Source organism: Electrophorus electricus, chromosome 16, assembly GCF_041902795.1.
Source record: "Electrophorus electricus isolate QZ-2024a chromosome 16, ASM4190279v1, whole genome shotgun sequence".
NCBI classification, from domain to species: Eukaryota; Metazoa; Chordata; class Actinopteri; order Gymnotiformes; family Gymnotidae; genus Electrophorus; species Electrophorus electricus.
The window spans coordinates 16,672,501-16,690,431 of record NC_137512.1 but is presented as its reverse complement, the minus strand read 5'-3'; the positions used below and the strand labels follow the sequence as shown (position 1 = coordinate 16,690,431).

General features: G+C 39.8%; 2 protein-coding genes across 6 annotated transcripts; one reads left to right on the top strand and one right to left on the bottom strand.

Annotated features, from left to right (window-relative positions):
* Positions 1 to 3,973: 3,973 nt before the first annotated feature.
* LOC113570714 (zinc-binding protein A33-like) lies at positions 3,974 to 9,250 on the bottom strand. 3 transcript variants are annotated; one of them, XM_026999293.3, is made up of 7 exons: positions 7,351 to 9,250; positions 6,756 to 6,851; positions 6,252 to 6,485; positions 6,022 to 6,044; positions 5,708 to 5,823; positions 5,438 to 5,619; positions 3,974 to 4,934 (listed from the first exon to the last, which is right to left on the bottom strand). In XM_026999293.3, the coding sequence occupies exons 1-7, from the start codon at positions 7,834 to 7,836 to the stop codon at positions 4,575 to 4,577; spliced, it is 1,497 nt and encodes a 498-aa protein (XP_026855094.1). In that variant the 5' UTR covers positions 7,837 to 9,250; the 3' UTR covers positions 3,974 to 4,574. The 3 variants fall into 3 exon arrangements, with proteins under 3 accessions (XP_026855094.1, XP_026855096.1, XP_026855093.1); XM_026999295.3 differs by having other exon boundaries at positions 5,432 to 5,619; positions 7,498 to 9,233; XM_026999292.3 differs by having other exon boundaries at positions 5,432 to 5,619; positions 7,351 to 9,230.
* Positions 9,251 to 11,991: 2,741 nt separating this feature from the next.
* Positions 11,992 to 16,877, top strand: LOC145651733 (uncharacterized). 3 transcript variants are annotated; one of them, XM_081699291.1, is made up of 3 exons: positions 11,992 to 12,171; positions 12,299 to 12,586; positions 15,481 to 16,877. In XM_081699291.1, exons 1-3 carry the CDS (start codon positions 11,992 to 11,994, stop codon positions 15,502 to 15,504), a joined length of 492 nt encoding a protein of 163 aa, XP_081555417.1. In that variant the 3' UTR covers positions 15,505 to 16,877. The 3 variants fall into 3 exon arrangements, with proteins under 3 accessions (XP_081555417.1, XP_081555418.1, XP_081555416.1); XM_081699292.1 differs by lacking the exon at positions 15,481 to 16,877 and adding an exon at positions 14,527 to 14,901; XM_081699290.1 differs by lacking the exon at positions 15,481 to 16,877 and having other exon boundaries at positions 12,299 to 12,749.
* Positions 16,878 to 17,931: the final 1,054 nt, after the last annotated feature.

Sequence of the window (17,931 nt, the reverse complement as noted above, 5' to 3'; positions counted from 1 at the left end):
ACTATGTTGCTCTGTAGGTGGGTCAATTTGTTTCTTGATTTTCGTCTTGGTCTGCTAGCACTGGGTTAGTCTCACTCCTCCTCTTTCTCTCTCTCGCTCTATCTCTTTCTCCCCCCATCTCAGGCCACCTCTGTGTGTTTTATCCTGTAGGGCAGAGGCACTAAAGGATATTGTATCTGTTCCTCAGACACTTTATTTCTCCCTGGTGATATATTATCCACCAGATACCTCCTTCTCACTTTCCTTATCTTTCACTTTGCTTCTCTCTCTACATCAATTATAAGGATGGAGTATTATATTTGGGTTTCTTGTGGTGGTCTGATGTACTTATTACAGCAAAATCCCAAGTTATTAACGAACACCAGCTGTGCTGCATTGACTCTTACAAGTGTTCATTTATGTCCAGCAGAACATATAGGAATGCTGTAGAACTTCGTTTAACATATGGGTTTTTTTCTAGGTTCACTCCAAGTCACTGTCATGCCATCTGAGCTAAAGAGTAGTGGTATAAATAACAATACAACATAAGATAGAAAATTGTACAGCTTTGTCCTGTACATATAACAGCGGGATTAGCTAAATTTGTAAAAGGTGAGCATTATATCATACTTATACTATATATACGTACTATATATTACCTTTATTTAGAGTCTGATCTACTGTCTCAACAAGGCATATAATGAGGTATATTTGAGCTAATCCTACTAAGAAATGTTTTATTTGTCCACTAGTAAAAATGCTTTAAGCAAAAACGTGCTTTTGTTCTGCAACTGACAATTGTTTAGCTGCGTTTTGCATCAATGTAATGCAGTGTAATGCAGTACAGTGAGTGAAGAACTAGGAATAGCTTTTCCATGCATTTGCCTTGTCACTGTTGATTACTCATTAGGACTAATCAATAATTATTGCTATTGACTTTGGCTGAAATAACATCATTCAGAGAAATGCATGTTCATCTGCATGTACTGTTCCCTGGCTTGATTCTTGTGCTATATATTATTACGCTGCTGGCCAGGCAGCCATGCTGCACTGGTAATCACTCAGCAATTAGATGATATTGAAAAACTATGTTTAAACAAATCATGACACAAATAGCAGATACTGTCTGAGGTGAGATGAGAATTGCATAGTGATTGTACAGTGAGCCTCCTCCCACTGTTAGAGATGTGTAGATTTCCAAAGATGTTGATGATGCGGGAGTGCATTATTAAATCTAAAAATGAACGATCTGCCAAGAGTTGCAGCACAGCCATGCCACATCAGAATGCCATTTCACGTCTTGTGTTAAATATGCATAGACCTCATTATATCAAGCTAAACTTCTCATCTCTTTTACTGCATCTCAACACACTTGTCCCAGATCCATAGTGGTTTACTCAATAAAGGGATTAGATGATATGTCTCTTTCCCTGTGCCCCTCAGCTACTGAATAATTAATGGTAAACAAGCAGCATGCATTCAGAGGGGTGACTCCACTATAGAAAGGAAACACAGGGACTTGAAAACATGAAGGAGGTAGAAGTTAGTTGTGTTCAGAATGACATGGTGTTAGTTGGCACAAGGAAAGAGAAAGATTAGCTTAGTCATTCGTGTTAGAGTTGGGATGACGTCTTGTAGAGCAGGACAGGGGTGTTTAGTCAAATGAAACTGGTGCATGACAAAACAGTAAAGTAAAACTGAAGGACTGCCTACATGTTGTTCACTTCACAATGCTATTGAATTACTGACAATTAAGAGAGGGAGGAAAGGAGGAGAATGAGGGATAGAAGAAGGTAATGGGAGAAAGACAGCCTGGAAATAAATGAAATGGTAGAAAGGCATGAATGCTGATAGATAGAAATTGGAGCTTGTAATGTAGACAGGGTCTATTGTTAATTGATTGTGTTCATGATTTCAGTGAGTGCATGGATCTAAACATATGCATTGCACTTGGCTGGGATTCCATTCAATTACTTCAAGACTGTTTGGCTCCTACCTACTTAGTATAAGTTGGTATGTGTCGGTATGTGTTGAATGTTTTAGTAGTAATTTTGTGCATGTGATTACTACTGACTTTAGTATTAAATGTAGGTTAGTTTTTAACTTTAAGTACTGCATATGGCAGAGGGAATTCACAGACCTTTTGCATATGGGTACAGGCGTCATTGCTTTTAATCAGCAGAAGGTTGTGTTGCACTCAGTATAGAGCACAAAGCCACATTTCAGGAGAGCTAACTATATGACATATTTTAACCCCTAAGACCCCTGCAGTTGTGGAAAAATTCAACATTTGATTAAGAAACATAAACGGCATTAATGTCTACATGGTAACCAATGGACAACAAAATGAACCACATTTCTAACCATTGTTGCTAACATTTGCAGAGGGTAGGAAGACTGATTTGGACTCATTCTAGGAACTTTGTAAGTGTTCTTGTACTATTTTATTCCAAAAGTGATAGAAAAAAAATATAAAGGTCACTTTTTAAAGTAATGCAGCAATAAAAACATGTTTTGTTCTTGACAAAGCCCCTTATTAATTTTGGATTAAAATATTTGTCTGGATTACAAATTTTACAAAAATTCAAACAGTGGGTGGTTTCCTGACTGTTCATATTTTCACCCATTTTGATATTTCTTACTAAAAGAATTCAAATTACCTAGTACGTTGTAATTCAAGAAAAGCAACCAGTGTCATAATTGTATTAAAAAGCATTTTTAAACCAAAACCCCTGATGTGTTTTTCTCAAAACCTTTCCAAAATGTAATAGATCCTAAGATATATACATTACATTTACATTCATAGCATTTAGCAAATATGCTTATCCAGAACGATTTACAAAAGTGCTTTAGTAGTCAGGACTGCCAGAACCAAGTGTCAGTGCTAAAATCTGCAATGTGGTCTACAAAAGAATGATAAAATACAATACACTTAAAGCACATAAGTGCAATTAAAATCTTCTTTACAAGTGTCTGGTTACATTTAATTAAGGTGCTTTTCAAAGAGATTGTGTTCGAAACAGCTATGGATGCCCGCTTGTGGACAGCCAGTGGATGTTCATTCCACCAACTGGATGCTAGAACAGAGAAGAATCTCGATGCTTGAGTTCCATGAATCTTGAAAGTTAGTGGGTCAATCCAGGCCTTATTTGAAGCTTGAGGTAGAGATCAGGTTTTGACCATTGCCATCAAGTAGGAGGAAGCAGGCACATTTTTGGCTTTGTAGGCAAGCATCTGGTGCTTTATTTCCTGTGCTATGTTAAAGACATTGAGATTCTATCACAACCTCGGCATCTCTGACAGGTGTACTCTCATTTGTATGAATTAAACATGTGGTGATTGTAATCTGTTTGCCCTTCTCCAAACCAGTGAGATTGCCTTGTACTTTCATACTGAGTGCTGTGCAGCCAGTAACTGTCGTCAGACACGTGTATGTTACGTTAACTTTTCGATCAAGGTGACTTACTTTAATTGCAAAGGAGATGTCTATGGAGACCGTTCAGGGTTAATGCCATCATATGGGATCAAGCCCCTTACCACTGCTCTCAGCAAAACTGTTTTATTGCTGGGCTAGCACAGCCCCAGACACAGGGGCTGACTTACTATAACTGGCCTATAATTTGTGCTTCTCAAAATTCAAACCATATCCAACCCCCTAATTCCACCCTCAAAGTGCAAATTACAGACAACAACAGAAGAAAAGAATCAGCAAAATAAATTTAACTTGAAAATGCCTTAGAATTTTGTTTAAACAAAGACAATGCTCACACTTACCTTAACTCTACCAAACCCAAATATGTTGTGCAAATGCGTTGTTACAAAGGAAGAACAAAAAGGAAAGCCTTTGTCCTTAAGTTAAAAACTGAACTATTGAAGCCTGTTATTGAGTAATTTACCTAATCCATGTCAAACTCAAACAAGACCTGGTAACTACTTCCAAAAATGTACTTAAAAAAAAAAAAAAGAAGATAACACATGGTCATGGACTAAGTCACCTTGTTTGAAATTTTATACAGATTATTTCAACAGAACTTAAGAAGTTATATTCGTCTGACCTTGAATTGTTTGTGTGTTTCTGAAATAGAAGATTTAGTGTGCAAAGACCCAAAAAAACCTAGGCCCCAAGTGTCCATTACCCACAGGGAACACACATTACATATAACATTTCATTACATAAACCATCTTCAAAGTAAGGAAAATGTTTATCCTGTTAGCAAATTAAAGGTAAGTGAGGACATAATTTACTCCACTGACAGGTGGTTCAGGTTCAGGTTCCAGAGAGATATAAACTTCAGTTGTCCATACTTGTTTGCTGAGTTTTTACTCCCCCTGGTGGACTACACAGCACTGTGTGTCTTCTGAAGGATACTCCAGTGAACCTTCATTTCTGGAACATCGTTCCCAAGTTCAGCCAGAAGCATGTTTTCAGAAGACGCAAACCTGTGATTATGGGGAGTCACAAGGCTAAAATAAAGTCTGTCGGACACCAACTTGGGTAAATATGGGCTACTTTGCCTACATCTGGTCTTGGAGTCAATTCATAACTGTTCTTTAAAAATGTTGAAATGTAGCTTGCCCAGTTGTTTAGCAACAGCTCAGAGCTGTGGCATATGTATGGTCAGAGGCTCACGATTGCGCCCATTCATGATTGGCCAGGGGTTAAAATAAGGGTATACAGGTTCTGTAAAGTGGGCGTTAACAAAGGTGTATAGGTGCGTCATGTCCTCAGCATCATAAAATGACACATGGCCCCTCCCATAGTCAAGGTACACACCCACTCTTCTAGGTGGATGGGCGAGCTCAAGAGGGCTTTCTACCGTGCTGTTGCATGCCTCGTAGCCATTTTCACTTAGGACCAGGGTCCAAAACCCCTCTTCCGGGCACAGGCTGAGCTCCTCCTTACGATTAACAGATGCACTGGCCACACCTAGTCCCCAAGCTGTCTTTCCTCCTACCTACAGAGGGAAGTCCAATAGCATCGGTGTGAGTGATACCCTTCTATGTGTGAGGGTGAAATCTAGGTATATGGTGTTATGTACAGCAGTGGTGCATGCTCCCAGTTCTAAAGACACTCCATAGTTTTGTGCTTCCCCCAGCTCCCACACACCAGCCCCCCATAGTCTGTACAGGGGGCTTATGCTTTTAACATCAAACCACAGGCCAGGTCTATACCCACTTTTAGGTAGTCATCCAAGTTTGGAGGGTAAAGGGCCTGCTAGGTGGATTATAAAGTTGAACCAAGTGCATGGGAACAGAGGAAAACACAGCTGAAGTGAAAAGGAGACCCTAGTCTTTTTCTGCAAAGGCTCCACTATGCTTTCTTTGTTTAGTCCATTCAGTTTTCTTTGAAGTAGATGCATACACCTTTTGCATTTACACGGTGAAGTTGCAGATATTTGTTTACTTGAAATGTCTGTAAAGGACAAGTACAAATGTCCTCTCAGAAAGTTACCTGCACCTCCCAGTAGTGTCGTCCCTCAGAGATGGCCTGCGATCCCAGCACGATGTTATAGAGGGTGAAACGCTCTGGGTTGTTAGGTAGACCTGTCTGAATCTTGCCCACACACACACTCCGACCACAGCATGACACCCACAGACGAGGATATGCCGTCAGTGGGTCAAAGGTTATGGCCTCCACGCCTGAGTTCAAGAAGGATAAAAAAGCGTGTGCTTGTAAGTGTACATGCGTACAGTTGCATGCATTAGTGTATGTGTGTGTGTGTGTCACCTGGCTGCAATATTGAGCTCATGTTCCTCCAGACACGATATTGCAAAGGCCCAACAAACTCGCCTGCAGGCAAGGTAACAAACACATGCTCGGGAGGTTTAAACTCACATTGCACACTGAGAGAGAGAGAGAGAGAGAGAGAGAGAGAGAGAGAGAGAGAGAGAATTTAAAAAGAAAGTTTGTGATTTAAGAACGTGAGCTAGTGGTACTATATTTGACTCTTTATGGAATCCCTGCAATTTAGCACATTTTGAGGAAAATCAGATCTAATAAACTGTATATATCTAATTGTGTACAACAGATGTAGTACATACCTTTCTATGAAATCCTTTATGTCCTTTGGAAAGAAAACAACGAATGTATTTATCATCTTCTCTTAAATAAACTTCTAAACTCCTAAATAAATGCTTAATAAATGTTTCTTTTAACAAATAGCTCCAGTTTAATATTTTTAAAAAACACTGAAAATTGTTTACAGGTCTCTGATTATACAAACTGATCTCTGTAATAATTACCACTCACTCTCATTCACTCTCTCTCTCACCGTCAATATTTCTGGGTTCTCCACCTGGCTGAGTTTTGTCTGAATTAGATGTTTGCTGAGCTCCAGCTGGCTGAGTTGAGAGGTGGTGTGTGTTAGGGTATCACCCAGTACTTTTAGTCTTTTCTCTTTTGCTTGGTGCAGTCGCATCTTCATTTCCTGTTCCTGCCTGGACAAGAAGTCTCGGATTTTCTGGAACTCAGAGCTGATCTGTATCTCCAAAACATCTGCTTGGTCCTGTAAAGAAATACAGTACTAAATTTATGTATAGGTCCATCTAAAATCATAGTGATTCTAGACTTCATACTGATTTTAGATCCTCTTGACATTCTAGAGAAGTGATGATAGAAGTTCTATGTTTTTATAACATGTTACACTAAACACAACACTAAAACATAAAAAAAGCTGGATAGAAAGAGTTTATGTTTTTAATAAATTTACTGTCACCAAAAACGCTTATTTTACTTGAGTCAAACAAGCATGTTTTTAAAAACCCGCACACACTACCTTCATCTGTAGGATCATATCATTTGTCAGGACCTGATACTGGGATGCAGTGCCCATTTGCTCTTCAACTCTTTGCACCAAGGAAGACAATGTCTCCTGAAAGAGTACACACACACAGAGAGAGAGAGAGAGAGAGAGAGAGAGAGAGAGAGAGAGAGAGAGCTACTTCACCGCTCCCTATCGCTTCTTTTGCTTTCTCATTGACTTTCTGTCAACTCCAAAACAAACATATCATAACGATATGTTCTTTTAATCTGGGCAGTTTAGTTCATGATTGTTTGTGCATATTATGCAACACCCGTAGTAGGTCTGGAACCTAACCTGAAAAGTAGCACTCAGATGGTAAATTCCAGACTAACTGCCTCATAGGGCCAAGTTCTCTAACGGCCGTACCACGCCACCGGGACATGAGTAAAGTTTAAGTAAATCAACCGATCGATCGCTTCTTTAAACTAACTGCAGCAACTTTATTTGCCATTTCTCTAAACAGAAATGTTAAATGCCAGTTCAGTGGAAAACAAATGCCTTGCACAAGTTCGTGCTTTCTAGAGGACTTACTACAGAGCCTTATTTTCAAAAACAAACATTGGTCTACCTTATAGTTGTCGTAAGCCTCATTTATCGGGATTACGTTGTGCGTTTTATGGTCTCGTGACAGTCCACAAACAAGACAGATAGCCACTTGGTCGTCTTCGCAGAACAATTTCAGCTTTTCTTCGTGATCCGTGCATAGATTACTCACTGGTTCGGCATGGGACGCGGTCACGCTAGAAAGCTTCGCATTATCGGGCGGCATTTTCGGAGCTCGCTCCTTGGGTCGTGCGTCCTTCGCTCTTGCGCGTCGCACGCTCTGGACAACATTACAAAGGAGCGAGTTTGGCCTCAGGGAGCGAGTGCATCTCTTCCTGCATTTTGGGCAGCTCGTGCTCTCCTCTGATTTTGCTTCCCAGCACTGGCGAATGCAGCTTCTGCAGAAGTGGTGGCCACACTCGAGTATGACCGGTTCATTGAACATGTCTAAACATATAGGGCATGTTAGCTCGGTGTGGAGTTCTTCTAGTGCACTGATTTCACAAGCCATGTCTTCTTCGCACAGAATGCTAAACTACTACAGACGGAACATGCTCGCTACTAACCTCCTCCCACTCCACCCACAAACTCGAAAAGGCAGTTTTCATCTCACATCGACTAAGAGGGTTGGGACATTTCTGCAGAAGCAGACGGCAGTGAATTTGAAGGACCCGCACGTATGTGCCAACAAGCTTGTGCGTAATCAGGTAAAAGAAGATTTCGAAATAACGAAAATGTAGGACATATGGAAGCTTTGCTGTGATGCTGCTAGAATCTCACATCTAAAATTTACGTTTAAATAAACGAACAAAACGGATGCAGAAGCGATTCTTTACCCCCGGCACGCAACCCTTATCCCGGAGTCGGCAGTTTTCTCTGTGAAATATGCATGATGCTTTAAAGATTAGGCCACTTTGACCCAAAAGTAACTTTTGAGGACATGTGATTTCCGTCATTTTCACTGGAATTTCTTTGCCTTTTATTTCTCAAAAAGTTTTTCTTTTTGAAATCTTACACCGCTCACTAAGGACTTTGTAATAAAATGATGACTTATAAATTCCATTGCTCAACCTGCTATTCAGGAAATATGAAAAGAAACGATGGATTAATTTCTGCAATTACATTTTATAGTTCTTTTTAAAAGAAGGATGCCTGTGGTAATGCATATGTTACTTTGAAATGATGATGTAGTGATGAATGACAACTCTAGGGCATACGACCAGTGCTTGTTAATGCCCAGACTCTTACTCAGCATTTGGAAGCCGTTGAAGGATGTTTTTCCAGTCATTTATATACTGTCGTTGAAGTGCGGTGTTTAGGAGGCAACGATTGTTTTGGCAGTAACACATTTTTATTGTTTTGGCTATAAAGTCCAGACACTTTTACATAAATGGTGTTAATTAAGACCAAATCCAGTAGATCTATCTTGCAAAAACTGAGGTCAGAATGGGTATAATGTCAAGTTTATTTGAAGAGTGAACCACACAGGAAGTGAAGCCTTTTTTAAATTCATATTTTCATCATGTCCAGGGATGATGAACAAGTGCCAGATATGTGTTATTGATTGTATCACTCATTATGCATGCTCTCCATTTAAGGATGATAGTTTGCCCTTGAACTTGATATCATTGTTTCATTTTAAATCTAGTGTACTGGAGTTAAGATCCAAAACATTGTTTCACTGTCCAAATAATTATGGTCTGCAATGTATGTGCACATCAAGAGTGATGGTCAGTGCAATGCTAAGGTTAAAGGTAGATTAAGAAAACTCATAATAGAAAAATTTAGACATACATTTATTGTCTCTCTAACTGTAACACAAAAAGAAACTCATTGTGCAGAGAGGTGAAACTCCTAAGATTAGCATTCCTCACACTTTGGTTTTGAAGAGGAAATCAGTGCATATGTGCCTCCAAACTGATATAAAAACTGAGATAATAGCAGGAAATATCTGACTCCTGGTGACATTGCTAGTTTTTGAATCCTGATTTATGTAATAAAACAACATAGGATACAAAGGGATTATGTGTTATTCAGAGACAGGAAAGGTGTTTTTTGGGGGGGGGGGGGTTGTGTGTGTGTATGTGTGTGTGTGTGTGTGTGTGTGTGTGTGTGTAATAATTCAGATTTAAGTTTCAGGTTTGAAGGTTTTGTGTCCATATTTCCTTGAACACCATAGGAAATGTGGGTATTTATCTAACATCAACATGCCCTTCTGCCACAGTGCAGAACTCCAAGACAATGGGATTTAATCTTTCTTCAGAATTATGGGATGTGCCACCATATCTGGAATTCCCTAATAAAGGACAGCAAGTTAAAGCCATATTGCACCAATATAGTGTTTCAGTAAAACCTCCTATTTTATTTCAAATCAGATTCTATATGTGAAACACATGAAATTATTAAATTATATGAACATCACTAAATGAGCATCAGTAACTGGATGTTGCAACAACATTATTAGCCCATGTTATTTTTAAATTAATTCTAATTATAAAAGGTTGTGCTAAGCTCTCATGTACTAAGATTTTATTTCTGTGACATGAATGAATAGTTAATAATTATCCAGCCATATGCAGTCATGAGTGTGTGTGTGTGTGTGTGTGTGTGTGTGTGTGTGTGTGTGTGTGTGTGTGTGTGTGTGTGTGTGTGTGTGTTTGTGTGTGTGTGTCTGTGTGTGTGTAAATCCAGGGCGGTAACGTGTCATGAGCAGACTTGCTCTGAGAGAATTCCTCGGCTCCTGACCAGCTCCTTTCAGAGTAAAGCCAATCAACCCTCAAACCGTTCTGAAACCTTCCTTCATCAAGGTAGGACGGCATAAAAAATCATAGTTTCGCTTTATATTCACATGCCTTAACGTGTGCACTGGTAATTTTGTAATTGTTCATTTTAGTGCTAGAATGATAGTAAATATTATAATATTAAGTACTTTTATTATGCCTTACTATACTGTATAATTGTTCTATACCCCTGTATACACATGTAACTTTATGCAACTATTAGAGTGCACATATTGGAACATACTGGGAATAACCCAAACAATATTCAGTATACTGTATGTTTGTATATATTTATGAGGACAATAAACTGTGACAGAGGCAGCACAGAAGGAGCAAGAGACGACTGAAGTTCTAGAGAGTTTTTATTCTGTATAACAAGCTCAGATTTGAGTGTAACAAAGAAAATACTAAATAGCAAGCAGTAGGTCATTGAGTAGCAATACGCAGCACTTAATGAGATGAACAAAAGCAGGTGCAATAGGAAACAGGTGTGTGTATTGATCAGTAAGTGGAAGATTGTGACTGTGGCAGATTTGTGTGTGTGTGTGATTGTGTCAGATTGAGTGGGCATGTGTCCTTCCTGCTGGATGTGCTGTACACCGTGGCATAAGCAGGAATGAGATTAGTCGAATTGAAGAGAAGTTAGTTGAATCATTCCACATTGCATCATTTTTATTTCTGGTAGTCTCTCTAATTGTAACTATGAATTTGTAATAATAAAATTCATATCTATAATAATTAATAATTCACTAATGCTTAATTACAATGGGCAAAGCTGATAATGATCCAGTAAAAGTTTTTGTTTTCATGATATTTATTCAGGTCAATAAAATATCTGTGACCAATTGCAATGTGTAAAAAACTTTACTTTTCATAGATTTCTGTTCATTTTCATATCTGGGGTAGAATTTTTATGGCAATAAATTGTTCAGTATGTTTTTAAGGCTGTGCTTAATTGAGGTAAAGCAGTGTCATATACTTAGGAAACAAGACAGAGAATCAGTTCATAAAACCCTACTGTTGGCCTGCACATCGGACATAAGAGACATCCTTCTTTTAAGTTACACATTAGCAGTAACAATGGCATTGCATAGCAGATCATACTAATTAAGTTGATATCAGGTGTATTTTAAAAATGAAGCAAAAGTGCAAACAGGATATTCGTGTTTTTAAGTTTCATGTGATGATGTTTCAAACAGGAAAAACCTTGATTTATCAATGCATTCATGAATAATAAGTATAAAATATAGCTGCAAGCAGCAATTCTGGGTCCAAGCACAGCGTCACAAGTCTGACATGAAGCATCGTGAATGCAGAACCACCTGCCACAGACACATGACATTCTGACTTTGTCTATTATTTCCTGAAGATGCTATGAAAAAGGTGGTACAGGTTAGGTGACAATGAAATAAAGTATTCTGATGAACTGAAAATTTGAAAAGTTATATATATATAGATTGGGCTATCTCCTGTCCTCCATCCAGTATTTAAGGATTTAAAATTTCATCAAAATTGAATGAATCATTCATGAGTTATAGCCCTTTATGCAAAATATGTGCTTAACTGGAAGGGTTAATTTGCATATGGTGGCCATATTGTTTTGAAATGTCAAAATGTTTTCGATGATTATTGAAGGGCAGATTCTTGTGAAAGTTTTGACACTAATTTTGTGCCGATGGCTTGAAGAACCGAGGACTATTTTGCAAAAGTATGTTTTGCATATTAGCAAAAGATCTAAGTGGGCAGAGCTAATAGTTATTGAGGTTTTTTTTGTTTGGCTTGAGCCAAGGAATTCACTGGAATTGCACATTTGTTTCTAGGCCTTATGGTGTGTCAGTTATAGACTGGAATGCATTTGGGTGCACCATAGCTCCACCTATAGTCCAATGGCGTATGCGCTGCCCTTCCTCTGCATCCTGATAGGCTGGTCGCAGGCATTTTTGCCCTTCCCTTCCGACGGCGTGGCACTCACCCACACTGGCATCATAGCAGTTGTGGTGCTCACAGTAGCTAAAGATGCTTGCAGAGAGGAGGCAGAGGACAAGGGGCAGAATTTCATTCCAGCTGTAAGAGCAGTATTTTGTGTATGTGTTAATGTTTTAAAATGTTCAGTTGCGTGTGTATGTGTGACACCTGCTAAATAATCTGAATTTATTTTTTACTTTGTGCATCTGTGTAATGTGTGTATTGTAGGTCCTGTTGATCCCAGAGGAAGTGATGCATGCATGTCTATGTGTATCAGAGGATGCAGGACATCTGTCAGGGTCAAAGTTCAAGGAGCTGCTGGAAGAGTTCATACCTGAGAATATTTTCATCGATAGAGACCATGCCTTTAGCTCTACCCACCACTTCAATGATAAAGCACTTGAAGGGGGATGGGTGATCATCACTCAGGAGGTGAATGACATCAGAGCCAGCCTACACCAAGGCAACTTGCACGCAGCTAGGAGAGCCCTGGAGAGTGTCACCCACACCCTTCAGGTGAGGCAAAGCTGTCTCCAAAATATACCTTTATGACAGAGAGACATCGTGTTTTGCACAAAATCTCAGAAACTCTCAAGTAAACGCGTGTTTGGAGAGAAAGGTGAAAAACATGGACCAGCTAGGAGTCTTTAAGGTGCTGCATCTGAAACATGCTCCTAGCAAAGGCCTCATTTTCTCTGAAAATTCTACATTTTTTGTTTTCCAAATTATTTACCATCTGGTTACTTTTGCTCCCCCGCTCTTCTTGGTGCTGTTTTTTTCTGAGTTCTTTCTTGCTCTCTGAGCTGATATGTTGTTCTCTGCAAGATTTCTACAATCACAGTAACTGGACTGAAGTGGGAAATAAGAACCCTTACCTCAAATTACTGTCTGCTGACCTCCCACTCCAGAATATTGCAGGTGTGTGTGCTTTGGGGGTGATTTTTCACTAAGTCTTTGGTTATGTGCAGACGCTCTGGTATTCTTTAGATATAGGGCAGTGGTAGCTCAGTGGTCAAGGTACTTGACTTGTAATTGGAAAGTTGCTGGTTCAAGCCCTGCCACTGTTGTGCCCCTGAGCATGGCCCTTAACCTTCAATTGCTCAAATTGTACTCAGTTGCTTTAGATAAAAGTGTCAGGTAAATGTATTGGCTGTGAGGAGAGAGTGGGTTGTAACATTATTCTTCCAGAAACACACTGGCCTCAGGTTATGTGACTGTTAAAAAACAGGTGCTACACCTCTCCACACCAAGAAATAAATGCAGTGAACACTGAAGGGACTAGAGTTAATCAGTATTGTCTCTCTATTTAGGTAAATGTAACCATGAATACAGCACCAGGGGTGGGATCAACAGGGGTGGGGATGTGACCCCTGAGGGCTTAATCCCTCACCTGGCAGCTGTTAAAGTTGCCACTTTGGCCACTATAGACTTGATGCAGGACATCTGCAGTGCATTTAGAAACACAATGTCCCTACAGTATATATACTGCTGGATATAACGCACACACACACACAAACACTTGCATATATATATATATATATATATATATATATATATATATATATATATATATATATATATATATATATATTTGTGTACACATTCTCACACACAAAACTGACGGAGTAAAGACTTTGACAACAAGACTATAAAGGCTTCCCCACAAAAGACTTACTCCCATCAGTACCACTTCCACTAAAAGACCACTAACAAGTAATAAGTGTATAAATTAATCAGTACAGTTCTTGCTCATGTTTACAGACATATTTGACAAAGATAAGGTGGAGACAAAAGAGGAAAACTGTTTATGGAAAGCATTCTCCTCTTTCTGTGAGACATGGAATCATGTATAGCCATGCAGTATACTAGCCTCTAATACTTTTGAAAGTGTACAGAGGTTTCATGTTGGCCTGTTTTCTGTGAAATGAACTAGGTATGTTACACATTGTCACTGCACAACAAGACAATGATCTATCTATCTATCTATCTATCTATCTATCTATCTATCTATCTATCTATCTATCTATCTATCTATCTATCTATCTATCTATCTATCTATCTATCTATCTATCTCTTGTAGTATGCTGGGAATTACTTGTTATTCAGTGCTGTGTTTTGTTATTGATACTACTGGGAGTATGAAGGATGACATTTCAGAAGTGCGGAGAGTCACCACTGAAATCATCGACCAGACCAGAAGAACTCCAAATAAGCCCTCCTCATACTTCCTGGTTTCATTTAATTAGTGTGAATGCGCATGTATATTCCAATATTCGAATATCAAATGTACTCACTCAAATGTACTCATGTATACTGGCACATGAACAGTATATACATTTCTGTGTGTGTGTGTGTGTGTGTGTGTGTGTGTGTGTGTGTGTGTGTGTGTGTGTGTGTGTGTGTGTGTGTGTGTGTGTGTGTGTGTGTGTGTGTGTGTTTGTGCCTGTATTTGTCAGTGACCAACCCAAGCAACTCCCTGTACGAGCAATTGGCTTAGGCCTCCGGTGGGATCATAATCGAGGTCACCAAAGCCACACTTCCACTTGCCACTGCTCTCATTCTAGAATCTTCATTAGCCAGAAACATGCACACACATGCCCAAATTCAAACTCAGAAACACAAACTGAGTATTGTATATCTACCCTATTCTAATTACCTTTTTTAAAACTCCACAATCATGTTTTCTGTTGCATTGTGCCTGTCCAGGTGACTCTTTTGAAGGTAGACTCCACAAAGCCTGATAGCTTCCCCTTCCTGATGGATGCCAAAGTTCAGAATGTAACCATGTATATCACAAGACTGACATTCATCTTCATACTTCAGAACCCCTGTTGTAACATAGCTGTTAGCAAAAGATGACATTGACAGACTTCCATAACATGTCTAAACGTGCGTGCAGATGGGTTGACGGATGAGCTCGCAAATTTTGAATGTATGAACATACATGTCAACATAAACTGACTCATAACATGCTGTATTGCAGGTATCACCCAGGATAATACAGCTGGTTCAGGCCCACTGACTTCAGTGTCCAGACTGGGGAATCTGTATTCCCAAACAGGCACATGGTCCACCACAGTCACATCTACCCATGCTTAGTCTCTTAGAATAACAGGTACACCAGTCATATAAATGCATGAATGGTGAATGCCAAATAAGAGTATGAGTGTCATTATTATGAATGGCATATTGCATCGTTGTATGACAAGTGAGTATGTGTTCAACAGCAGGATGCAGCCCACTGAATATTATGTTCCAGTTTGGAGAGACTTTTGATGCACTTCATCCTGGATTTGCCCCGTTAGAGACGAGGCCACCCAGAGGCACACCACTCCCACTACTCTCTTTAAAGTTCTGTGCTTCACATACTGATTCATCCTATGATTTGTGTGTCTGTTTGTGTATTTCAGGGCAGAATGCAACTCTCCTGCTAACTGTGTCAGGTGCAGGCATGCTGTGTGTGGTAAGAGTGGGCTTTGTGAGCATGGCAGGAGGGCTTCTAAGAAAGGCCAGTTTGACGAGACTGGGTGAAGCGGCATTTCTTGCCACAGTGCCCCACCTCCCAGATGGTCCCGTCACTCTTCTATTGGTGGGGCAAAAAGATGGACAGCCCTTTCAAAGCTAATCAATCACACAGACATAAGCATCACAGGTCACAGTGCAGGTCAGGAGTTCAGGCATTGAAAACAAAAACAAAGCTGAGTGGTGCCAAACACATTTTGAGCATGTTTTCTCAGTGTAGTAGTGCCTCAATTCTGGACCAAATTCCCTCTGAGTATCTGTAGCATCTTATCAATTTCTGTCTTCAAATCACAGTTAAAACCATACCTCTTCTCTCTGTCCTATCCATTGCACTCTGCTGTTGTCCAGTATATACTTGTTATAGCGTTATCCTATGTTTTGTATTAGTGACAATGGCTGAAGGAAACAACAATACCTTGGTCTCGAACCCAGGTCCAAAAGGCACTCCAACTCTTCATTATCTACGGTTACACCCATGTCCCTCACCAAGGTTCGCACTGGGCTTTGCACCATCCCCTCAGAGCAAGGGAGGGAGTTCATTAACCATGGGAAGACTCCCAATGGCTTCACCATACCATCCTACTTCTGACACCAGTTCTGAAGAAGGCTAAAGGCCATACCTGGGTCTGAAGCCCAGGCCCATCAGGTGGTAAACACATGCCCTGACCACCAATGACGGTCCAGTGAGGTGGTGACGGTCTCTGTCACCACAGTATTTAGTGTGTTCTATATGTCTATTGTTTCTTGTTTTTTTCTCCAATTTTTGTTTTATCATTAATACATGTTCCTTGACCTGATCTGTAAAGTGACCTTGAGCTTGGGAAAGGCACTATATAAATAAAACTTGTTGCAGTTGTTATTTAAAATTGTCATCCATCCCACTTGACTCTAATAGGTGCAGAGAGCTCTCTTACTCGAGCCAGGTGAGTCCATGTAAATCCCCTTCACCATGAAAACCCGTGGAACTGAGGGTGCCATCACTATGCATGTACAGTTTAATCAAAGGTTTATGAGAACATTTAATAACAGGTAAATAATTGTTATCAATAGAATAATAATAACATTTATACAACAATACTTCTGTCATTAAACATATTAAACACAAATGTAAATGTTTCACCTATATCATGAATCTGTATGTTTTAACCTTTTTCGTGAACAGCAGTAGATAGCCTATTTTCTCTGAATTTGTCACTACTGATTAAAATGTGTATCTGCCTGGACCTAAATGTGTTTGTGCTTGTCATAGGTTAAACACTGATGCATCAGGTAATGCAAATGGCTCGCTGAGTGTGTTTATTCCCATTGGAATTCCATCAGGCTGCTCTGCAGTCATGATGATAGCAGCAGAGTCAGACACAACTCATCAATCAAACTTGCTATCCTCCGCCTATCTGTCATCAAAAGGATATATGCTAATTTAGAATCACACACACACACACACACACACACAAACACGTGTGTGTGTGTAGATAGAGAGAGAGAGAGAGAGAGAGAGAGAGAGAGAGAGAGATCAATAGGGGCTGGGATCTACCATACCAGTCAGGACCCAGATGCAGGTTGTGCAAAGACGCCCATGAGACAAAACAACAAGATGCAAGATGCTATGAGGCAGGGTGTACATGGAATGCCATAAGTGGCTGGCATAGTGTATGGACTGGACGTTCCAATGTCTAAGTGGGATATACCCCCAAAGGAGGTGGAAAATGACCATGCTGAGATCCTGTGGGAGACAGATAGGATGGTAATAGCTAACCAACCAGACACAGTAGTTATGGACAAACAACAGAAGAGGGCCGTAGTAATAGATATGGCAATCCTGTTTAATAGCAACATATAGCAACAGGAACATGAAAGCTTGAGAAATAACAAGGTCTGAAGTAAGAGATAGAAAGGATTTGGAGGGTGAAGGCAACTGTGTTTTCCATGGTAATCATAGCACTAGGGGCTATAACCTCCAAGATCTTGGAGATAAATAGGTAAGAGCCTTCCATTGTATAATTACTGCATGGGTGATTATGTTTCAGCTGGCAACAAGTTATTTAACCCTAACTGATGCAATGAGTAGCTTCTCATTTGTTAAACAATCATGTTGAAAGACACATCCTGTGGTGGTGGAAAAGATGTTAATTTGTTTCAGAAGGGCCAAATTATTGGCATGCATCAAGCAGAGAAAACATCTAAGGAAATTGCTGAAACTACTAAAATCGGGTTAAGAACTGTCCAACGCATTATTAAAAAGTGGAAGGACAGTGGGGAAACATCATCTTCGAGGAAGGAATGTGGTCGGAAAAAAATCTTGAATGATCATGATCGGCAAGCACTTAAACGTGTGGTGA